This window comes from Nannobrachium achirus (assembly GCF_963921795.1).
Source record: "Nannobrachium achirus genome assembly, chromosome: 3".
NCBI lineage: Eukaryota > Metazoa > Chordata > Actinopteri > Myctophiformes > Myctophidae > Nannobrachium > Nannobrachium achirus.
In genome coordinates, this window is record NC_137812.1 from 45,611,633 (window position 1) to 45,636,903 (window position 25,271).

Below are 25,271 nucleotides of genomic sequence, written 5' to 3' on the forward strand. Positions count from 1 at the left end.
GCGGTCGCCGGTTGGCTATTTTCGGTGCTTGATTTTTACATATAGAGGGCAATTCTTTCAACATAAGATGCTGCATTCATTCAAGTTCAGGAGAGTTTAGACAAGGCTCTTTTATGCCGCCTTCAGCTATGGTATGGAAAGAGGGCATTTACATTTCTTTCACCATAGTAAAAACTGCATTTATCTGGAAAGGGAACTATTTACTGACGGATAAAAGGGCAGGGGCTCAAGCCCCCTTTGATGTCTATGTGTGCACATGCCTGGGTGGGACTCAATCATCAGAACACCACCCTAGCACAGGTGTGGGACTCATTCAGCAGAACACCAACCTAGCACAGCAGAACACCACCCTAGCACACATTGGGTGAGAGAGAAAGAGCAAGGAGAAAAATCTTAAGATTTACACATTTATACATAATGGCATAAGCAGTAAGCTGGGAATCCATTGTAACAATTCCTTTGAGTTTGCCTCTGGGGCACCGTATAGATAGGGCTGTCACAATTTTTACATAATCGTCTAATCGCAATTATTTTACATAATCACGATTATTTTTCATAATCGTCATAATCGTGAATGTTGAAAATGTTTCATATATATATATTTTTAAAGTCAAACATAGTGGAAATAGCCGATCTACAAGCTCACAACGCGTCGCATCAATGTTATTTTTTAAGTAGAAAGTTGTCAAATATGTCCATAATTTCTTTGTATATTTAGGTTATGTGTCATATCCGCCATGTGCAACTTTCAAAGCCTAAAAGCCAAACAGAAATGTAATTATCAACGACAAAAACACAATTAAATCGTTAATCGCAATTATTTGAGTGACAATTAATCGTCATGTAAAATGTCATATTGTGACAGCCCTACGTGTAGAGACCGGATGTTGGCCTCTTTACTCTCCTTCAGCCCTCCTCTTCGGGTGCTGCTCCTTTGTTTTCATTCCTAATAACAACAACTGTACAGGTTGTAATGGGAGTTGCCGAGAGATTGAGCTGCGGAGCTCTGAATCTGTCTTGAGAGATATAGGACAAAAGGTGATATGTCTTTATTTGTTTAGGATAGCAGCAGGTGTAGTATGAGGTATATGGGGCACAGGCCTTTGAGCAGGAAGAAAAACACTAGTTGCCTTATCACATGAGAGCCGGGTGTACTGTCCTATATATCAGCTTGGCTGTGATTTGGTCGTAGGTAGGTAATACACAATAACACATTTAGTTTATTATAATGATTTCATATTGTTCAGAGCTTTGTTAGGTACAGTGCAGAGCGACAGGAAACATGGAGAGAGAGTAGAGGAGTGATATGCACAAATTCCCAGACGAGAATCAAACTGGGGACTCACTGTCATCCATTAGAGCAGAGGTCTTCAACAGGGGGTCCGTGGAGGTACTGCAGGGGGTCCCCGAAATTGTTGCTTGATTTAAAAAAAAAAAGAAGAAAAAAAAGGGTTTATAAATGTCTGTGGTGCGGCCACCCTACTCGCTGTACTTTGTGCATGAATGTTTTTAAAATAAAATACATCAATATATTAAGCTATTATTTTTAATAGCTTAGTATTGAAAGCACAATAACATGGTATGTTTATATACATGAAACACAAGGTAGGGGGCCCGTGCTCCATCTCCCCGTCAGTTTGGGGGTCCCTGGCCTGAAAAGTTGAAGACCCCTGCATTAGAGCCCATACACACGGGCTCCACTGGGCTATGGTTTTGCCTCATGATTTGTTTCTTGATTTAATCGTTTATTTGGCCCTGCCAACACAAATACTTCTGCAGCTGGACTGGGACTGGACTGTTGCCAAGCAACATAATCATTTTTAGGTCTAGGGTCTACATGTTCCTGCAGGCCAGCTACTTTGTATCACATCACATGCATGTGTAGTGTATCTGTATGTTTCCATTTACTGAAACTATAGATTATTTTCTTAGCGATTATTATATTGATAACTTGAGTCGATGAATCAAATAATAGAAGTAAGAAGCCCTAAGGCTGAGGAGCGACTGTCAGGTCGCGCTGAAACAACAGAACACACACACACACACACACACACACACACTAACACACACACACTGCGCCCCAGGTGTCAGAGCTGCGTGACGTTAAACAGTGTGTTAAAACCCACGAAAAGCCTGTGAAAGCCACAGCCAGTGAGTGAGTGTTACACCAAATGTGTTACAACTTTTTGTGACCTGCCTTCATGGATGGAACGGGAGGGAGGAACTGAAGTCGATAGGTAACTAAATGTTGAGTATTAGCGTGACGGACGGACAACGTCTTGTGGCGCATTGTGAGCTTGTAGATCGATCGGCTATGTTCCCCACTGAATATGGATGCTGGGGTTCAAGTGGTTAATATAAAAACCGTACATACAGTATATACAGTAAATAAAGTGAGCGCATAGTCCAGGACTATGATGAATAGGAAGGGGGGCTAGGGTGTCTCCTTGCAGTACCCCAGCCAGGATGTCAAACTCATGACATGAAGAGTCAAGGAGCAAACTGTGTGTGTGTGTGTGAGAAGGTTCGTAGGCTGCTCGTTAAAGTCAGAATGTTTAACCTCACCCATGGGAAATACTCCTGAACCCATGGGAAATACTCCTGAACCCATGGGAAATACTCCTGAACCCATGGGAAATACTCCTGACCAGTAAAACAACAAGCAATAACACGGTGTAAAAAATACTTTGTTATAAGTAAAAGCCCTTCATTCAAAATCTTACTTAACTCATTTAATGCCAGCCTATCACCACTAGAGGGCGCCCAGTGACCAGAGAATAATAGAGATATGCTGGTAATGCATGCCCAAGCCCTGGAGCCATGACTTGCCAGAACACTTTCCTTTGTGCATGTACAGGAAGAGGATGAAGTTAGCTTGAAGTTAGCTATTGGCTACCAAGCATTTTAGATTTAGATTTTCGTCAACTTAGCCATGATTAAACCTTGCACACCTCATGCATGGGAGAAAAAACAGAAAATGAGCTCTAAAGATCCTGGATTGCATTGGAGTGGATGGTAAATATCAGCAAATATCGGCAAATATCGTCCTCTGTAAACAGAGGACAAAAAAAAAAAAAAAAAATCAAAATTTTATTTTTTTATTTTTTTTAATTAAAGAGCCGAACTAGTTCGGGATTGGCACTCTGGGATGCGATAATAAAGCCGAACTAGTTCGGGATAGGCACTCAATGAGTTAATATGCTGTTCATTTTCAACATTAAACTATGTCAGTAATTACTGCACCATAGAGCTGCTGTGTGTCGCCTTGAACCAGAGAATAGATTGTTGGGGTCATGTGATACGTGACCCGCCCACGGAAGCTTTTGATTGGCTGAACCGGAGCTAGGGAGCGCTTCTTTTGCACCATGCGTTGGTGCCGGATGGTCCGACCACCTAAACCTAACCTTAACCCTAACCCTAACCTCAGTAAAACTATGCCTAAACCTAACCCTAACCTCAGTCAAACTATACCTAAACCTAACCCTCTCTGCCGGCGCTGGTGAAACGAAACGGGCGGCTCCACCTGGAGCTGTGGTATGCCAATTGCGCATCTGGCACGTACTGTCAAAATGAAAAACCTAATAACCTAACCTATGTGTGTCTCTGCCTCCCACCGTGTCCCCACTGTAGGCTCAGCGTCAGCCCCAGCAGCAGCAGCAGCAGCAGGCCCAGGCCCAGCCCCAACCCCTCTACAACACCATGATGATCTCCCAGCAGCCTGGACAGCCCAACCTGCTGCAGATCAGCAGCAGTCTCCCGCAGAGCAACGCGCAGCAAGGCACCGCAGTGGCTGCCTTCACACAGGACCGACAGATACGGTACACCATGGTTCCCCAATTAGTTTTCATCAAGGGCCGAATTATGTCTAGGGTACCGAGCCGAGGGCCACAACATTGCAGGGGGCGACGCCAGCGTTCCCGCTACTCCAGCGACAATTATGATATCGTCGTTGTCGGGTGAAAATCTTGTATGTCCAAAACCGTTCGTTTTGCATTTGTCATTTATTAAATTATTTAAACTAGTGAAAACAGCCGATCTACAAGCACACAACGACTCGCACTGCGAGGCGTTGTGTGCTTGTAGATCTGCTGTTTTCACTACTTTTGTGCGACGGCCTTGTCTGATTTGCGAAAGAACGTACAAATTTGGAGATACGAGATTTCCACCCGACAACGACGATATACTAGTGTTGTTGCCGCTCTTATACCACCATTATTACTGGGGTTGGTGTGAGCCAGACAGTAGCCCCCCGCGGGCCGCAAATGGCCCGCGGGCCGCCTATTGGGGAACCCTGCGGTACACAGTCACACACTCTGATGTTTTTATTTACAGTTAGTGGTGGAAGAAGTAAAAGTGATGGTTGTTAAGCCTGTCTGTGGGTTTTATCAATATTTGGTTCATGAAAGATACTAATAAGGCGTGACTAAATAACTACATTGGATCCATTGGAATCCTTGCCATTTCACTGTAGGCTACACTACACATTCTACAAGCCTTCTTCCTGCGCACTGGCAGTCAAAACTGCAGCTGGAAGTTTGATGGAATGCATTTTCACACATGAGTAGCGTTCTACTTTTCCATTGCTTCTTCTGAGCGGTCGGCTTCTTTTGCAACCTGCCTGCGCACGCATCACAGCGTGATGTCAGCGTAATGTGGTCCGATAAGAGGTCCGTCTATTGCGTTATATTGTATGCTGTTTTTAATCACATGCCGTGGTTGTTTTATAAGTGCTTCGTACTTGACTTGAAGACAGATAGTAGATGCATAAATGGTGGGAGCATGTACAGTATCTAGTAAGAATCCATATACAGTACCTGTACATTAGGTCTCCAAATATCTCAGAGCGATTCGTACTTTGACCACTTCTAACCTGGCTTCCCTATTTTGGGAATGCATACTGTAGGTGAAATCTTAAGAAGAATTTCAAATATCTACAAAGATGGAGGAGCAACTACAAGCATTTCATTTCATTTTTATTTTATTTAATTTTATTTAGAAGCTTAGCAGCCCAATAAGGAACACAGCTGTTTTGACAAATGGCATTTGAAAGGCTGCGTGTATTGCTGTGGGCCATTATGACGTCACAGACATGAACCTTGCCATCTGCTGAATAGGTCATGAACATCTAATAGTGTTTGCAAATGGTGATAATATACAGGGTTTCTGCAGAACCTTATAGATACCTAAAAAGGCTTGAATACATTTTTTTTTAATTTTTGAACATTTATTCTTGTTTTGTTATTGATAAATTGGATTTAAATTAACTTAAATGTATTTATATATTAATTCCCTATACCGGAAGAAACCCCTGTGATAGATGTCTTGACAGAAATTCGAACTAATCCACTTTCCCAGACCTTTAAAAATGTATCCACGAGTAGTATCCATTCTTCACTTTCTTATCTGTTCTCTTCGCTCTTTGTGTTCAAGTTCTTTTGTTCTTCCTATATTCTTTTGATCTTTTGTTGTTTCACCCTCTCCATTCTCTCTCCGCTCCGCTAGGTTCCCAGCAGGACAGCAGCTGGTGACCAAGCTGGTAACCACTCCAATGGCTTGTGGTGCGGTCATGGTGCCCACATCCATGTTTATGGGACAGGTGGTCACTGCATACAACCCGTTTGGAGGCCAGCAGGTGAGGAGACACGCCTGACTCACAAAGGGTGGTTAAGAAGCTGCATTGTGGTAGCGGTGCAACAGTTAATCTAACTAATTATATTTTAAAAATCACACCCAATGTGAAGTGAGCGGTGGTCGTGCTTGCATAACGTCTTCAGACTAGGATATAGGTCTAGGATGTAATTGGTGACAGGCTACACACACACACATTGCTATGGCAAAACGCTGAGGAAAACACATTGCTATGGCAAAACGCTGAGGAAAAAGTGGCTACAGATAGGTCTAGGATGTAATTGGTGATGTAATACAGGCTACACACACACGCAAAACGCTGAGGAAAACACATTGCTATGGCAAAACGCTGAGGGAAAGTGGCTACAGACACACGCACAGCCACACTATGGAGCGGTTTACCACCGGTGAAAGCCGCTTCCAAGGAGTGGCTTTGTGTGTATCGCGGGTCCAGACTTGAGGATTGGTCAAGCTTCACATGACAATTTGGCCCTCCAGATGAAATCATTCATTCATTCAGAATTCATAAAAATATAGAACTAAAGCACATAGAAAGTAGAATGTATAGATCTAGAACACAGAATGTATAGATCTAGAACACAGATTTCATAGCTCTAGAACACATAGAATAAAAGTTCACCGCTTCACTTCGAACCGAGGTTTGATTGTTATAGGAAAAAAGTAAGTATTAAGAGGGCTTAAAGGAATAGTTCACCGCCCAAAGATCTTACTGTATTTTACTGTATTTTCTATCAATTAGGCTACATACCCCATGAAGCCTTGAAATCATGGAGACTCAAAAGTCGCCGGTCATCAAATTATTGGCTTATGAATGCGACAAAAACAAACATGAATTCCATGCTTCAGTAGTAATGTGTAGTGGAGTGTGTAATTGATAGAACATACGTATTGTTTTGGGTGAACTACTCCTTTAATAGGTTAATCAGACTAATAATGATTTAGTCAAGTATAAAAAACTAAAAACAAAAAAAAACAACAATAATCAATACAAAATCAAAGGAATGGATTGTGGTGGATGATGCATGCACAGCGTTCTGCGCAGGGCCTGATGTGTTGAGTGGAATATCTGTATTTTTGTATTAGGACAAAATCTTTAGTTCCATTCCATAGTAACAAAAATGTTTAACGGTAAGGTGGGGAACAAAGAGGATCCAAGGCAGCTTTGTTCAGCTCAAAGTAGAAAAATATTTATTTAAATCATAGCAGCAGCAAAGACCTACGCGTTTCAGCCACAAGTGGCCTTCACCTGGGTCCGCTAGAAATGACAGTGACAAACGTCATTAAATAGCGCCCAGTGTCATTGAACAAGACTTCACCAATCAGTGATTAGTAGACAATAAAAAACATGACATCCCCAATACCCATTGAATAATACATTAAAGAAACTACTAAATAGAAAAAAGAAAAAATACAGTACATCAGGTTGAACTATGGGGCCCCATAGACAAATAAAATACAGAAAATACATACTTAGAACCACAGAAAGTAATATTAATTATCACAATACCAACTATACAAAAGTAATACTTTGTGAATGCTGAATAGCCAAATAATCAAAGGAACGGAGAATCTCATCATTGAGACCAGGGTAAGTTGTGGCTTTTAGAGTAATAATCCAAAATGTTTCTCTTTGGAGAAGCTGTTTTAATCTATCTCCCCCTTACAGACTTGGGAATAACTTCAATCACCATCATTTTTTAATTATTAGGATTTGTGTGTCCAGCTGTTTTGTAGTGCTCTGCCATAGGGTAGTTGGGATTACCAGTCCGTACAGCATATTTATGCTCTGCAAATCTTATTGTATGCTTTAACCTTAGAAAAATAGCAGATATACAAGCTCACAGCGCGGCACCGAGTGCCGCGCTGCGAGCTTGTAGATCTGCTATTTTTTTTAAATCGTGAAAATGTGTGCAAGTCTATGAATATCTTTGACCCGATCTTTGACCCGACTACTAAATCCTTCCTCTAAATCAGTGGTTCTCAAACTTTTTCATGTCAAGGACCCCCAAAATTACAGGTATTTAGCCACGGACCCCCATCTCAAAATATGTTGTTCCAGGGACCCCCCAGAAGCAAATATTTGAGTTACAAATGTTCGCTTTTAAATAGATATATTCAAAGACTTGCAAAGAAAAATCATGATTTTTAAAAAATAGCAGATCTACAAGCTCGCAGCGCGGCACTCGGTGCCGCGCTGTGAGCTTGTATATCTGCTATTTTTCAATGGTTGAAGTAGTCAATAATCCTAGGCCTAAATGGGTTAAAAATTGTGTGTGTTCCTTGTGCAGGCGGGACAGACCCAGACCCTGACCCTGCAACCCACGCAGGCTCCCCAAACCCAGGCTGACGTGCAGGGCCAGACAACTCTAGTGGCACAGAGTGGCCAACAGGGGCAACAGCAGCAGTTCCTACAGGTAACCATGGATTCAATTCACTAGCTAACAAGAAACACACCATGAAGGTTTAAGGGTTTTAATGAAAGTAAAGGGCAGATAAATGATGAGCAGTGATCGATGAGCAGACATGGATCTATGGTGTAAACGATCATGAATCGATCAATGATAATAATGAAATCAAGCAGTAATGAGTCCGTAGTGGAAGGAGGGGATTGGGGAGGGTGTAGGTTCCGGGGAGGGTCGCAGACCCTGGAGTCTTGGGGTAGGGGTCGTATGGCGTAATCGTCTGCACCGTCGGCGTCAGTGGCGACGTGGACTGAACCCCCCGGCAGGAACCTGAGAATAGAAAAAAGAGAGAGGAGGAGAGGGGGATAGGGAGAGGAGAGAAAGGTAGAGAGAGAGAGAGAGGGGAAAAGCAAGAGGGGTTCTGGGAAGTTAGAGTGAGGATAAATAGGGCTAGGTAGATGTCTAGGGGGCGGAGCTAAGGGCCAGGTAGGCCAGGTAGGTGGTGTGAGCGCAGGTAGGTGGAGAGGGGGGAGGAGTCATGGTGTGTTTCTCTCTCTCCTGAACTTCTGTTGTTCCAACACCATTAAAATATGCTTAAAGGACAACTTTAGTTTTTTACAACAAGGGTTCATATTTTAGATTGTAATTAAAGAATATAAAAGATGAGTGTTAAAATTATTTCATTTACTTCTTTCTATTGTTTTAGAGATTCTTATTTCAGTGGTTGGGGGCAAGCGTACAAGTGGCTAAATATGTAATTTTACACAGAATAAGCCCATTCCCCAGATACAACGCAACCTTTCATGGTTGGATGTGACTTAAGGGGGCTAGAAGTGTTACTGTAAATAGCAATAAAGAAACTGCTGGCTTATTGTGTCTGAAAAGACATATTTAGCCACTTGTACGCATGCCCCCATGCGTACACATGCCCCACATTTTAGCACAGTAAACGCGATAAAACAATAGAACGAAGCAATTGAAAACATTTTAACATTCACTTTTTCTTTTCTCCAATTACAATCTAAAATATGAACCCTTGTTGTAAAAAAACAAAATTGTCCTTTAATTTAAGAAGAAAAAGAAGAAGAAGAAAATGGGTCAGAAGAAGATGTGTGGCTTGTGAATATTCGGTCAAACTAGATAACAAACAGAATACATGTTCAGAAGCATTTTGTATGAAACCCTAATGGTCTAGTAGTTCGGATAGTTCATAAAGGCAAAGGTTAAGCCTCAATCTGCAATTTCTTCAACTGGTCAACTGGTAACAGCAATAACACAGGTTTAGAATGGTTCTACATAATTGTGATAATTGTTTAGGTAATAGAGCGCTGGTGTGAGGGACTCCTTTCACGCTCTGTAACAAATCACGGATTGGGACGGCCTAACAATAATGTTTCAGTCATGAGATTTGTTAATGCTGGAATCCCTGGATACCTCTAGAGGGCAGTATGTCTCATGGATTCAACATGGAACAGTAAGATCTGGAAGTCATGATGTGACTTTGGCTTCTTTTTATGGTTCCCTATTGACCTAATTATCACTTGTGGAATAATCAAGATGATTCTTTTGTTTGCAAATGATTTCTGTCTCTTAAGGGTTTCTGTTGCATGGGTGGGATAGGACAGACAGGGCTCATACAGGGCCCACATAATCCCTATTATGGGGGGAACATTCAGCAAAAACAGCCTAATCTACAAGCATAATTTTGGATGTTTTCCATTTTGCTATTTCCAGCGAAGCAATTTGGTGCAGAAGGAAAAACATCACACCCTGTGTGAAGTGAGCAGTGCTGTTTATGAGTCAAATTCATTAAGCATCCCGCAAAGCTTGGCCAATGTGGGCTGGGGCGTGACATACGTTCAACCAAGTATATGGTTTAAGAAGTGGTTAATGTGTTTATTGCCTTATTTTCTAAACTTGGGTGGTGCTATTCTATTGTCAGGGCACCCGTCTCCTCCACGGTAACCAGTCCACCCAGCTGATCCTGCAGGCGGCGTTTCCACTCCAGCAACAGGGCACGTTCACCCAGGCCACGCACCAACAGCAGCCGCAGCAGCAGCAAGCGCAGCGGCAACAACAGCAGCAACAAGCGTCCCACCATCAGCGGCACCAGCAGCAGCTCAAACCCCAGCCCCAGAAAGCCCCCTCCTCCTCCTCACACAGGACTGACAGCGTCAGCAGCCAGCCGCAGTAAAGGGCTTCCACTTCCGGGAGGAAGAAAAGAAGTGTCACATAATAAGAGCCTAATTTATGCTCTGTCGCACGACGGTGTCGCGCGGCAACAATAGCAGACCTACAAGACCACGGCGCTGTGGCGCGCGACAACGCAGTGCGACCGGTGGATGTATCAGGCTTGAGAACATGTATTTTGAAGACCTAAAAAAGCACTTGTTGTTTCAATGGATTTGTTTTGTTTGCTGGCCGACGAAAGCTTCCTTGATCCTGAAATGGCGGTCCACCCCTTCTTCCGTTGGAACGTACCGAAAACGTGGCGAAAAAAAGGAAAGGCTTTGAGCCTCGTGGGGATCTCCTGTCACCATGGCAACGGGATGATGGAGACTCCCCGTTCCTTTCGCAAAAGAGTACAAAAGAGTACAGGTGCTTGGGTCTCCGTGGAATCCACACAGAACTCCCAGTGGACGCCCCACTACCATGGTAACGAGAGACTCTTCTGAAGGTGTCTCAGAGTGGACTTGGTTGTGTACAGATCAACTGTATTATAAGAACATGTAAATATACAATATAGCCTAACGGGGGGGAACACAAATGTAGTATTTTATATGACTGCATGAAATGAATAACTGTAAGCTTTTTGTTAGTCTCTTTTGAGAAAAGAAAAAAATACTTTTTACTTGTTCTTCTTGGTCAAAGACTTGCGCAGCTCTGTGCTAATGCTTAGCGCCTGTCCGAGACCTCGTACTTCCCCCTTTTCTCTAAAAGTCTGGAAGACTTTATGCCCGATTCATACTTTACTTGTGCGCCGGTGTCGCGAACCGGAAATAGGCGATCGTCTATATCCGCTGCGCGCCGCGATGCACAAGCGAGTGTAAATCAATCATTAGCATTATGTCCGTTTGTTTTTAAAAATGACCGGGCTCGGGCGGGGCGGGGGTGGGGGTGTGTGTGTGGAAGTTGTGTTTTTAAACACTGTGTCGCAGATACAAAACTATCTCTTTATCTTTTTAACTCCATAAGTCCCAAATCATGTTTGACAGGAATCGAGGACCTTAAAGTAATGCTTCATAGGATGGTCACTGTTCGTATATTATTATAACGGGTTTGGTGATGCCAAGTGCCAATAATTACATTATAGTCTCTTTTTTTGTTTTTCGTTTTGAACTGACTATTGAAAGGCGTATATATTTTCCAACAAGATATTACCCCTAACAGAAATGCATTTGTGTGTGTATATACAGTAGTAGGGATTATTTTTTAAAGTGAGAGAGCCCTATACGTAACAAACAGTATATCTTTAACCCCATGATATTTTAGCACTTAATGTGGTTGTGTACAGTAAATCACTATTCAGACCTAGTTATTTGTAATCTCTTTGTGTGATTCAGTGCGATAGGGTGTGCATTTGAGAATGCAATCTTTGTGTGTGTGTAGGTGTGTGTGTGTGTGTGTGTGTGTGTGTGTGTGTGTGTGTGTGTGTGTGTGTGTGTGTGTGTGTGTGTGTGTGTGTGTGTGTGTGTGTGTGTGTGTGTGTGTGTGTGTGTGTGTGTGCGTGCGTGCGTGCGTGCGTGCGTTGCCCCTTGTGTCTTACAGTAATTGACTTAGTAAGGATTTGGAGTTTGCTGGATGGTACTTGTACTCTCAGGAATGTGGAACGATAGACTTGCTTCTGCCTCAGTCTGTAAGCAGACATGGAAAGATTGGACAGTGATGCTGCAAATAACAAAAGTCAAAACAGGCATTGTGTGGCTGAATAGCAAAAAATATATTCGATTTTCTAGCCTCCTTTTTTCAGTATCAAAGATTAGTTTTATCCCATAAGCCTATTTTATGATTATGTAGTTGTATGATGCATAAAAATAGCAAATCTATCTGCTAATACTTTTTCAATTTAGCTATTTCTTTATTTGTGTGTATAATGACATGCATGGCAAAAATAGGAACACCAGCTTGAAAGTGGTTAAGGCCAAAAATATTTTGAGCACGATTGGTGAAAAACAGTGGTTCCCAAAAACTGTGGTCCTCCAAGGATCCCCTGGGTTCCTTTAGGGGGTTCCAAATGGACCCGTAGAGATATGACATCTGTAACTCTTAAAAAGTGTACAAATGCATGCTATTTGTACACTCTCGGATTCATGATTGTCCTTGAAATAAATACGTTTGAGAACCACCGGCGAAAACTATAGGTAACCCCTGTTCTTTAACATGGGGGAGAGGACTCACTGTAAGGTGAGGTGTTAGACAAAAACATTGTTATCGTCGTTGTCGGGTGGAAACCTCGTATCTCCAAGTTTCAAATGTGTACGTTCTTTCGCAAAGTAAAGCCCTGCTTCGTCATTCAAGGCCGTCGCACAAAAGTAGTGAAAACAGCAGATCTACGAGCACACAACGCCTCGCACCGCGAGGCGTTGTGTGCTTGTAGATCGGCTGTTTTCACTAGTTTAAATCATTTTTAAAATGATAAATGCAAAACAAACGGTTTTGACATACAAGGTTTTCACCCGACAACAACGTTATTTTACTTACAGAAGTCATCATGACTTTGTTGATTGGAACAGTAAGCTAAAAGCCCCCGTTTTGCCATCAGTGTCCAATCCTGCCCTGTGTTCTTCCAGGCCTCAGTAGCCCTCATGCTCACCTCTCACTCAGTTCTCAGTCAGCAGTAAAGCAACGTTGTAACCAGGAACCGGGCCGCGGTCCTCATTCTCACTTCAGCCTTGCTGTAGGTTAGAAAATGGACTCGAGCCCAACTCATGCACCACAGTTGTAAGCCATATCAAACAGAAAAGCCTTTGAATGGAGGAGTTGCTATGGTTAGTAAAAAGGAGTTTGTAGAATGTGTTGTACTGTCTCAGAGTGGACGTGTGCGTGTGTGTGTGTGTGTGTGTGTGTGTGTGTGTGAGTGTGTGTGTGTGTGTGTGCATGCTTGTTCTATAGGTGCAACTTGAGTGTATCTTTCTCAGTTTCACTTCTCGTATATCACTCGGGGGGTTCAGTATTGGTCTCCCCTGGCGATGGCCAATCAGTTCTTGCGTTGCAGTAGTAAAATATATATAAATATTATATAACTGTTTGTGATATTCCAGAAACTTCCTCTCTGGTTGTGTATTCTGTCCAAAGGTGCAGGACAGCTCAACTGGGAATACAAAGTTTTGTGTGCTTGAAGAACGTGTGTGTTAAAGAATCAATATAAACCCATTTTTATTTTCATATGTGAGGATGTACAGTATGACTGAAGAAGATGAATGGATTGATTGGTAGTGCTGCTGAGCACTGGTCACACATCAAGCTAAAGAAAGAAAATGGACACTGTCTTGTTTACAAGAACAACATGTGACAGATATGTCATTCTGATAAAACATACATTGACTTACCACAACTACCGCTCATGAGACCAGGTGCAAATAGTAGCTACTGGTAGTCCTCCTCAGCAATAGTGGTAAATTTAGACTAGATTATGTAGAATGACACCAGGATAAATAAAACATTATAATTAATTAACTATATTCCTACAGAGTTTATTATATACATCTTTTCAGTTCCAACTAAGGTTTTAAAAGAAAAAGGGATAACAGAGAAAATGGTACAGCGCGGGGAAACTACTATTTGATCCAGGTCTTCCAAACCATCGTTTGAGAAAATCCAAACACTTTCCTAGTTTGTGTCTAATGCTTTATTTAGAGTCTGTCGTACGATGGTGTCCGAAAATAGTCGATCTACAAGCTCATCGCCTGTTTTCGGCATGCATACGATGAGATATAAATCGGGCTTAAAGCTGCAATCCATAACATTGTTTTTGTGAATAAAACATTGTTTTGTATACTAGAGTATGTTAACACATAAGTAACACAACTGCAGTGGTTGTAGTCGGTCTACCTGTGCTTCAGTTAATGAATATACTGTATATCCTGTGGTCATTTAGGACCACTTCTAGTTGAAAAGAGGTATTGCATGGCGCTCGGAACACAATATATCCTCAGCCCCTGTATTAGCTCAGCAGTAGACATTTCGGCACTCGTGCAGGGGGACCTGGGTACATGTCCTGCGTACCCTTTAAAAGTCAAGTTACGGATTGCAGCTTTAAGGCATTGCCTTAAAGGCCAATGCTGATTATGTGATATAGTTTGAGTTACTAATACCCAGCCCAAAGAATGTAAAGGTGTTTTAAAGAGACTAATGGATGTTGTGAACTGATAGTACAAAGAACAGCTTTTGTGATGAAGGAAAGGAAGGGGTTTACTACAAGGATCCATAGGAGTATACAGAAATCAATCTAATTTTATGACTTCACCTGACTACACCTCTGACAAACTTCTGAATGTTTTATCAATATTACAAACCCTGTTATCATATTTTTGTGTGTGTTGGAAAGATATCTGGTTGGAGAAACAGTTTTAAGGGGGTAAGTGTTCAGGTGAAAATGGTTTGTAGGGTATTTGGAAAGTAATGCCATTGAAATGTTGAGACCCAATTTATATTTCTGTTGTATGATGCAGTTGCTCGCCAAACACGGCCTAATCAAGTGGTAAAGTGAGGTCCAGGGACCATCGGGGTTCCTCGAATGGGTTCCAAATGGACCGTTTACTTGTCTGTAACTCTGAGAGTGTGCAAACCAAATGGACCCGTAAAGGTCCATTTATTGGTTCCACTCTCAAGAATTATGGGGGTCTTTGAAAAGCTTTGAGAACCACGGGCCTAATTGATTTTCGAGTGAAACATATTTGATTTATTTTTCTCCGGCGAGCATCACCGTCGTTCAACGCGGTGTAAATTAGGTGTAATGCCCCCCCTCCCCTCCCCACACACAGTACAGTATCTACTACACATCTTGACTCTTAGCAACCTAGCTCTAGTATAATACTGTACACATACTGTACTGTACACGAGGCTAAGAAACACCAATATTCAGTGTGAAATGGTGCTATGCTTACCTGTATGTCTGTATGTATGTATATCCCTTCTGCTCATGAACTGTGCTCCTCTATTTACCCCAAAGTCAAATGTAATGATGAATATTTTGAAGCAAATGTTTGCTATTATTATAACCCCCTCTTTTCCCTCTCCCCTCTTGGACAATTTGAAAATAAAACAAATTGCAAATATTATTCACAATGCTCATTTTCTGTACTTGTGGTTTTGTTGTTTTGTCCACTCTTTTGTCAAACAGGAAGAAAATATACAGAGAACACAACACACAGACTTACTGTACCATTACAGGAACATTCTTTATTACAAGTCAACCAACTGTATCAAAACGGCATAAACCTCCACCATTAACAGAGTCTGTTTGTTGCAGAAGCTCCATAGCACATAACTCCCACCAGGTAGTGTTTGACGACCAAACATTCAGTGTTCTCAAACAACCCCTAAAGGCACAGCTATAGTAATATTTACATGATTTGCATACACCCTTTACATTAAAACTAGGACAAAGAACAGGCATGACATGAACAGCGCTGAACACCCAGCCGATGTCTTTACTAAACAAACAGTCCAAAGGCAGCGGTTCCCAACCTTTTCTGGATCAGGGCCCACAGCTTGAAATATCTCAAAAGCTCACCCATCATTCTCTCCACTTAAGGCCTAGAATTATTGAATGCTTTAACCAGTGAAAAATAGCAGATATACAAGCTCACAGCGAGCTTTTGAAAAAGTCGTGAAAATGTGTGCAAATCTTTGACTATATGTATTTTCAAAGCGAACGTTTGTAACTCAAATTTTGCTTCTGGGGGGTCCCTGGAACTAAATATTTTGAGATGGGGGTCCATGGCCAAATACATATCATTTTGGGGGTCCTTCACATGAAAATGTTTGAGAACCACTGACATAGTAGTCTCTCAAGAACAGACAAACTGAGCTCCAGTTAAGTGAAAAAGGACCTTTTCTTTGACGATCTGCTATTTTTCAAAAATAGCAGATCTACAAGCTCGCAGCTGTGAGCTTGTATATCTGCTATTTTTCAATAGTTAAAGCACAAAATAATGATACACAATAATGTGTACCCGTTCTAAATGGGTTAACACGGCAGCCAATCTCGGAGTGCGTTCTCAGAGCATGATCATTTTAACGATCAATGAAATTGATCAGATTTCATCGATCAATTGGGTTGGATCAATGGAACTAACATGGTATGTTTTCAGTTCCTATTCATCTGCACAGCAATGATACAATTTACAGTCTTAAACAAAAAAACTCCATGTTTTTCTTTGTTTTTACATTACATTTTAATATGAATATTACCATTAAAATCATATGTGTTTTGCCAATGACTTTGGAGACCACTTGCAATACCCTTGTGGCCCACTAGTAGGCCCTGTCCCACAGATTCACTGGACCAAAGCTACCCTTACAAATTCATACAGCGATTTGTTAACTTATAGGTACGACAGTTTCATCTTTTGTAACTCACAGTATTCAAAACACACACATGAGGATTTGCGTTCCTCTTTCGTATGGCTTCACTTGTGCATCAACAGTGTACAACTTTGCTATGGCTCATATACATATAGTACACATCTGGATATACAGTAGGTCCTACAAGCAGGTGAGAGGCCAATGAACCACTTAAACTGTCTATACCAGGGGTTCCCAAGTCCAAGAACCTTCTCTGGATCAGGGATCACATGAAAGCGCTCAGATAGGTGGGCCACGGGCATTTTCAGGGAATGTTTATTTTAATGATCAATTAATCGACCAGTGGTGGAAAGTACATTCACTTAAGTACTGTACTTTAAGTACAGTTTCCAATTTCCAACTTTTACCTCTACTCCACTACATCTGGGATCCAAATATTGTACTTTTACTTTATTTATTTGAAAACTTAGAAAACTGTAGATTTTGATTATTATTACGAAACATACATTGCATGAAATTTGAAATGGGACATTCCACATAATGAGTACTTTAATTTGTATGCCTATACTTTTGTACCCAAGTACAGAATTCCAGACTTTTACTTTCCGGACTAGTACTCAAATGTTTTACTCAACATTTGACTACTGTTTCCACCACTGCGACTGTGACCTGGCTTGGATCCATGGACCTAACATAGTCTCATGACTTTCTCAAATGCATTTAGATTAATGTTATATTAGCAATATCTTTTGTGTTTTGCCAATCATTTGGGGTCCCAGTTGCAACATCCTCACGGCCCATAGTGGCCCCAGGCCCACAGGTTGGGAACCGCTGATCTACATACAGTACACTTCAGGATTCACGTCCTACAAGCAGGTGAGAGGCCTACCTTGTGATTCAAGGCAAATTAACCACCAACCCTGTATCCTTTGTACTTTGTCCACTCCTTTGTACTTTTATCCCTCTACACCAAATCTCCTTGACGAAAACAGCCAATCTACCATCTCACAGATCTGCTGCTTTCGCTGATTGTTCGACTCCCCAGACTAGGGACGTCACGTCACGCTAGGGTTCATGTGTTTAAACACATTCGGGTAGACTCAACGGCAATCTCTCATCAGAGCACTTTGTGCCACTTTTAGCGATTGCTGGAGGTCAGGACATCACGCCACAACGGTTACTTTCACAGAGCACAAAACAAATCCAAAACCACCTCTGCCGTCTTCTTGTTCGCGGTTTGAAGAGCGCTGCTTTCTGCTTTTCCAACGCCCCCCCCCAGGCAGGGGTGTCACAAGGGGTAGGAAAGTGGGACTGAGTTACCAGGGCCCAAGGTGGAGGGGCCCTAGTAACTTTAGCTATTGAAAAATAGCAGATATACAAGCTCACAGCGCGGCACCGAGTGCCGCGCTGCGAGCTTGTAGATCTGCTATTTAGGAATATGTATTTTTTAAGCGAACATTTGTAAGTCATAAATGTTGCTTCCGGGGGGGTCCCTGGAACTAAATATTTTGAGATGGCGGTCCGTGGCCAAATTCATATAATTTTGGGGGTCCTTCACATGAAAAAGTTTGAGCATCACTGACATGGAAACATGGGTTTCTTGCACACATTTTCACAATTTTTCAAAAATAGCAGATCTACAAGCTCGCAGCGCGGCACTCGGTGCCGCGCTGTGAGCTTGTATATCTGCTATTTTTCAATAGTTAACATTCATGGGGGGCCCGCAGTGAATCCTTGTACCCGGGGCCCAGAATTTGGTGTGACGCCCCTGCCCCCAGGGTCCAATATCTCTCTCAAGGTCAGGGATCTGTTTCCATCTGTCTTAGGCTCTTTGTTTTACCCACAGCAGCTTACATAAGATACAATCTGGGGTCCCACAGTGCAAGCCAAAACCCATCCCCACCCTATGGATCTGATGGTTAAAGTTAGATCTGATGGCGGATAGATACTGATGGACGGTTAGTGCAGGAGTCAGCTTTATAGACATGCACCTGAAATACCTACCAGTCACGCACAGCGATCGATACACTGATGGGGAGAGGAGCTGGAGGGCAACCCTGCTGTTTGTGAGTGTTGTGTGCGCGCATGACAGAGAGAGAGGGAGTGTATGTTTATGTATGAGAGAGAGAGAGAGAGAGTGTGTGCGTGTGTGCGTGTGTGTGTGTGTGTGTGTGTGTGTGTGAGTGAGTGTACGACAGAAGGCAGACGAAGAATGATATGCTTCTTACGACCAGTTAGAACTGTCTGTGTATAGTTGGCTTTTGTGTTTGGTTGGTGTAATAAAGGTAGAAAGTGAATGGGGAGGTAGGGCTTGTGTGTTTTAATAGCACTGAATGTATGATATGAGTAAGCGCACGTGATTGCATTTCTATGTTCAGCATGTGTATGTATGAGTCTTTTGTATTGTTGTGTCGTGTGTGTGTGTGCGTGCGTGTGTGCGTGTGTGTGTGTGTGTGTGTGTGCGTGTGCGCGCGCGCGTGTGTGCTGGTCAGACAGCTTCATAGTCCACGAAGACGTCAGCAGAGCTGAGCAGTAGAGGCTGCGTGGGCGCAGTAGTGCTGCAGACTGAACTCAGCCGCCGAGACGGCGCCCTCTGCTGCTCGGGGTGGGGTGGAGCACTGCTCAGGTTCAGGTACACCTGAGTAACGATGACACACACACACATTTGAATTTCATCGTGAAGTGTTTTTGTATTTTACATTTAGTTTTCTTGGGAAATTGTTCCAGTTTTACTTGAGATCTACCTTGCTCCCTCGAGCTGCTATTGCATCTGTGAACTTGCTTGCATTTTTTCCTTTGCCTATATTCATTAATAATAATAATAATTGTTATTATTATTAAATCCATATGTTATGGATTTTTATAACTTTAATTAAAGTACACCATGAAACTGTGACCCGCTAAAATCTCCCAGGTTGCCATACGAATAATGTAATAGTCAAGTAACTCGTAAGGGTTGAATAGCATTTATGGACATATTTCCATATACTTACATTCTTGGTGTTTTCTGACAACAGGAGTTCAGTCCTTTCCACCAGCTTCCTAAAGGAGGGTCTCTTCAGGGGGTCCTCGTTCCAACATGACAGCATCATATCGTACCTACAAATAGGGATGGGACGATAATCACTATTATTGCTTATCGTGCTAAAAAACACTCATGATAACCGTATCGTGGAAATGTATCGTGAAATCGCCCTCCGTCATGCACTGGGATCAATTCACCTTTTTCTTGCTGAGCTGCATATCCGGTACCACTTAAACCCTCTATAATTGGTAAAACGGACCTGTAAATAACGTACTTGATACAAACTTTTTTTCACTCTCTACCAAATTTCTTTGCCAAAAGATTGCAACGCGTTGTGAGCTTGTAGATCTGCTATTTTTGGGCAAAGGTTCCACCCCAGTATAATGGATGTTGGGGATATTTTGATTATCACGATAATATCGTAAATCGCATTTCTTTGTCACGATAATCGTGACATGTAATTTTCATATCGTTCCATCCCTACCTACAAACACAACAATAGAGATCGTTTTATCATTTATGGTATATTTTAGTATTAGTATATATATTTTTTATTCTAGTAGCGCTATTCAGAATCAGATCACTATCTCACACAAAGCTTTGGCCAATCAAATTCAGAGGTTACATTTATGTAATTTGTTGGCCAATCAAACCTGGATGTAACATTTTGTTTGTGACATTTCTTGTCCAATCAAATCTGGACGTTACATTTGTTGCTGCCGGGTTGAAACCTTGCATCTCCAAATTTAAACTTTTTATGTTTTTTTCGTAAATGAATGCCTTCATCATACGTTGTGAGCTTGTATGTAGATCTGCTATTTTTACTACTTTAATTTTTTTTTTTAAATAATAAGGTTTCCACCAGACAGCAAAGATTTGTGACATTTGTCAGCCAAACAAATCTGAACGTAGGGAATTGTTGGTTTTCAATCAGGTCAGGAAAGTCCTGTGTGGTTTTGAAGCCCAATGTTTTTAAGTACTGACCGCCACGGGCATCTTGAACCTAGACTAACTGACTGTGACTGAACTGGTTAACTGCTTTGGTTTGAGGTCAGGGACCGTTCATGTGTTTCTCAGTGTGTCTGTTCAAAGAGCAATGAAAGAGTGTTTGTTCCCCCATGTGTCCTTCGGGGACTGTGAGACGTGTCACAAGACCACAGCATATCATCACAAAAGTGGAGTTTGACATGCACGCACACACGCTCGCATACACGCATTTACACGCGCACACACACACACACGCGCACACGCACACGCACACGCACACGCACACGCACACACACACACACACACAGTTTTGTAAATGGTCTGTTTTGGGGACATTACATAGACTTCCATTAATTGTCTGTGGCCTTACCCTAACCTCTATCCCTAAACCTAACCCCTAACCCTAACCCCTAACCCTAACCCTAAACCTTGTGGGGACCTACTATTTTGTCGCCACAAAGTAGGGAGGTCCCCTGAATGTGACTGTGCTAACATGTTTTTAGTCCCCAAATGGGACCATTTACAAAAAACACAAACACACACACACGCACACGCACACGCACACGCACACACACACACACACACACACACACACACACACACACACACACACACACACACACACTCACTCACTCCCACACTCCCACACTCACACGCACACGCACACAAACCTACATCTCTGCGGGAGCAAACTCAGGTCTGTTCATCCTGTGGCCCTCCTGGATCATTCTGTAGAACACTGAGCCCACCTGCATCCCTGGATAGGGGCTGTTGCCTGGGGGAAGACACTTCACTTAGACTAGTGCTTGAGACCCAAAAGCAGGGCTGTCACAATTATTATTACATAATCGTCTAATCGCAATTATTTTGTCATAATCGTCATAATCGTTTCTATCTTTTTTCTTACTTCTCTGTAACTTTGTAAATACTGTATACTGCTATGCTACAACTGGACAACGGAATTCCCCCCTTGGGATAATAAAGGTATCTATCTATCTATGTTGAAAGATTTTCATATTTTCAAACATTTTCAAAAATAGTGGAAATAGCAGATCTACAAGCTTGTAGATCGGCTATTTCCACTATCAATTGTTCTTTTTCAAGTATAAAGTCGTCAAATATGTCAGTCATTTCTTTGTATATTTAGGTCATGTGTCATATCTGCCATGTGCAACTTCAAAGCCTACAAGCCAAACAGAAATGTAATTGTCAACGACAAATACACAATTAAATCGTTAATCGCAATTATTTGAGTGACAATTAATCGTCATGTAAGATGCCATAATCGTGACAGCCCTACCCAAAAGCTAAATGTTGTGCCTCCCCGTGACCCAAACGTACAAAAATACACATACAGTTCATACAGACATACAGAAAGACAGACAGACAGAGACAGACAGACAGACAGACAGACAGACAGACAGACAGACAGACAGACAGACAGACAGACAGACAGACAGACAGACAGACAGACAGACAGACAGACAGACAGACAGACAGACAGACAGACAGACTGTACGTACATACATATATACATACATACATACATACATACATACATACATACATACATACATACATACATACATATACATTACATACATTTGAACACAAGATATTTGCACTGGCAGAATATTTAGAGAAAGCAAGGGACAAACGGACAAAGAAAACATACCGTTATAGGTCTATGTAAGGTATATTTATTTTGTTTTGGCATTTTCCTTCCTTTTCTTTATATTATTGTTGTGCACTGTGTGCAGTTTCCAATAATGTAATGTGGTATTGTTTATTCATGTTTGGTGTCTTATAATCCCGTAAGGGATGGGTCTTTTTGACAAGACACGAAAATAAAAATTCATTCATTCATTCATTCATTCATTCATTCATTCATACATACATACATACATACATACATACATACATACATACATACATACATACATACATACATACATACAAATCTTTGGAAACACTGACATAGACTGAAATAATCCAGTCATTGCAGATTAGTGAATAAATTTTAGAATGGTGCTCCTTTCATTTATTTAATATTTCTACAAATTAACACTTCAGTACTATTAACATTATTACTATTAACAATATTATTAACAGGATGCTCACCTAGAGAGAAGATCTCCCACAGCAGTATTCCGTAGGACCACACATCACTCTCAAAAGTGTAAACACAGTCAAAAATACTCTCCGGGGACATCCATTTAACTGGCAAACGAGCCTGCAGGGAGGTGATAAACACATACATTAATAACCTACAGTAAGTACATGTGTTTTCTCATCACTCTTCTTTCAGCCGGTGGCTGGCAGACCCCACGGTTACACAGTAAAATCCTCAGTTAAAGGGCAAGTTCACCTCTGGGACAACCAGATCTTATTTTATTGTTGTTTGGGACACGATCAACACAATCCTGAGTTATTTTTTTGTGTTCAATCTGTGTTTTGAGATATTTTAGTATTTCAGTATGAATGATGATGCATTTTGCATCATATGATGCAGCATGATGACTCATGTGATGCAAAATGCACCATCATTCATGCTGAAATACTAAAATATCTCAAAACACAGATTGAACACAAAAAAATAACTTGTGTTATTGTGTTGATCGTGTCCCAAACAACAATAAAATAAGATCTGGTTGTCCCAGAGGTGAACTGGCCCTTTAATTTAACTCTATACAAATGAGCTACAAATGCATAGATTAACACTTAGTATTTAAGTGTGTAGTAATGCCTGCCTAATTTTAATGTATTCTTTGTTGTAGAATAGTGTTGTGATGTTCAGTGAAAATGTATTATTTTCAAACACGAAATGCTTTTTTTTATTTTTGAATGCAGACAAACCTACGTCTATTGCTTTGAAAACAAATCCTATCATTGTCCCAATGTGAAGGACCGCCCTATAAATAAAAGTCTTTGCAGCCATTACTCTTCTCCTACTGTGCAGTTTCTGTTGTATTGTTTATCCATTTTCATTCACCCATACCAGTCATTGATTCCATTGTAGTGGTTCTCAAACTTTTTTGGCTGCAGTACCCCCTTCTACTGATTTCTGAAGGCGAGTACCCCCTACCCTGACTACAGCATTTTGCTTGGAAAAATTGACATGAAAAGTCCAGTTCCCATGCCAATATGTTCAAAATAAAGAAGCATAATGGCGAATAAACATTGCTTTCTATTCAATAACAGTTGTACTAGTCAAGGTATTGATGTCATTTGGATTAACAATTTACAAATGAGCAGGTTCACACAAAGTCTGTCAATGTTTTATCACTGACCGTAACACTAAATACTTATTCACATTTACTAGTTTTTCCTCAAGTACCCCCTGCAGTACACCCGCGTACCCCTAGGGGTACACGTAGCCCCATAGAGCGTCGCAGCGGAAGTGGATTCCTGGGGTCACTTAATATTCCCCATTCATTTTCGCCATAGACTTTTACAAATATATTTATAACAATTATGTTAAGCCTCGAACCAAGCCATCCAGGATGGAGGTGAATCATGATCATATAACCTTTGATCCTATGTGAAAACATATTTTATTATTACATTATTATACTAAATTTAATAACTACCCTTTGTTTAGCGATTTTCAAAATGTTCTTTTCATAGAAAAAAAGGTTATATGGTCATGATTCACCTCCATCCTGGATGGCTTGGTTCGAGGCTTAACATAATTGTTATAAATATTTTTGTAAAAGTCTATGGCGAAAATGAATGGGGAATATTAAGTGACCCCAGGAATCCACTTCCGCTGCGATGCTCTATTTGAGAAACACTGTACTAGATCACTGGGTCCCTTAATTCTGGGGGGTAACTACATTTTAATTCTTATTTATTTCAAAACATTTTCAAAAAACATTCCCAAAGAAGCAGTAATTTAACGAATAAATAAAATAAATTCCATAAATTAGAAAACAAACATTTAAGAAGTAGAGAAAATAGCCGATCTACAAGCTCACAACACTTGTAGATCGGCTATTTTCACTAGTTTGGGGCAAACATCTTGGCATTAATCCATTTAGGCCTAGAATTACTGAATGCTTTAACTATTGAAAAATAGCAGATCTACAAGCTCACAGCGTGGCACAGAGTGCCGTGCTGCAAGCTTGTAGATCGTTGTAGAACGTTTGTAACTCAAATTTTGCTTCTGGGTGGTTCTGGAACTAAATATTTTGAGATGCGTGGTCCGTGGCCAAATACATATCATTTTGGGGGTCCTTCACATGAAAAGGTTTGAGCACCACTGACATAGAAACTTTTTTTTTTTTAGAAGGATTCAAAAGACGCTTATAGAATCGGGTCAAAATTGGGTCAAAATTAAAATGTTCAACATTTTTCAAAAATAGCAGATCTACAAGCTCGCAGCGCAGCACTCGGTGCCGCGCTGCGAGCTTGTATATCTGCTATTTTAAAGTATAAAATGATAAGACACTCACGTTGCCCCTGAGTACATAGCTGGAGTCAGTGGTTATGTCTCGTGCCAGTCCAAAGTCACAGATCTTAGCCACCCTGCCTTGAGTGAGCAGAACGTTTCTGGCTGCCAAGTCTCTGTGGATACACTAAAGACACACACACACACACACACACACACACACACACACACACACACACACACACACACACACACACACACACACACACACACACACACACACACACAC

At 41.4% G+C, this 25,271-nt stretch overlaps 2 protein-coding genes across 3 annotated transcripts in view; one reads left to right on the forward strand and one right to left on the reverse strand.

Moving 5' to 3' along the window:
• clockb (clock circadian regulator b) overlaps nt 1-11,118 on the forward strand; it is a gene marked incomplete at its 5' end in the record, with an annotated part of 39,748 nt that extends 28,630 nt beyond the window's left edge. For both annotated transcript variants that reach the window (XM_080721989.1, XM_080721988.1), the window contains 4 exons: nt 3,631-3,818; nt 5,503-5,632; nt 7,938-8,063; nt 9,994-11,118. In XM_080721989.1, the coding sequence (XP_080578115.1) occupies nt 3,631-3,818; nt 5,503-5,632; nt 7,938-8,063; nt 9,994-10,245 (696 nt within the window). In that variant the 3' untranslated portion in view covers nt 10,246-11,118. The remainder of the gene's footprint in view (nt 1-3,630; nt 3,819-5,502; nt 5,633-7,937; nt 8,064-9,993) is intronic.
• A 7,950-nt stretch (nt 11,119-19,068) lies between these two features.
• Nucleotides 19,069-25,271, reverse strand: part of kitb (KIT proto-oncogene, receptor tyrosine kinase b) — a gene marked incomplete at both ends in the record, with an annotated part of 30,986 nt that continues 24,783 nt past the window's right edge. The window contains 5 exons of the mRNA XM_080722629.1: nt 19,069-19,218; nt 19,574-19,679; nt 21,268-21,367; nt 22,714-22,825; nt 25,047-25,169. Coding sequence (XP_080578755.1) covers nt 19,069-19,218; nt 19,574-19,679; nt 21,268-21,367; nt 22,714-22,825; nt 25,047-25,169 — 591 coding nt within the window. The remainder of the gene's footprint in view (nt 19,219-19,573; nt 19,680-21,267; nt 21,368-22,713; nt 22,826-25,046; nt 25,170-25,271) is intronic.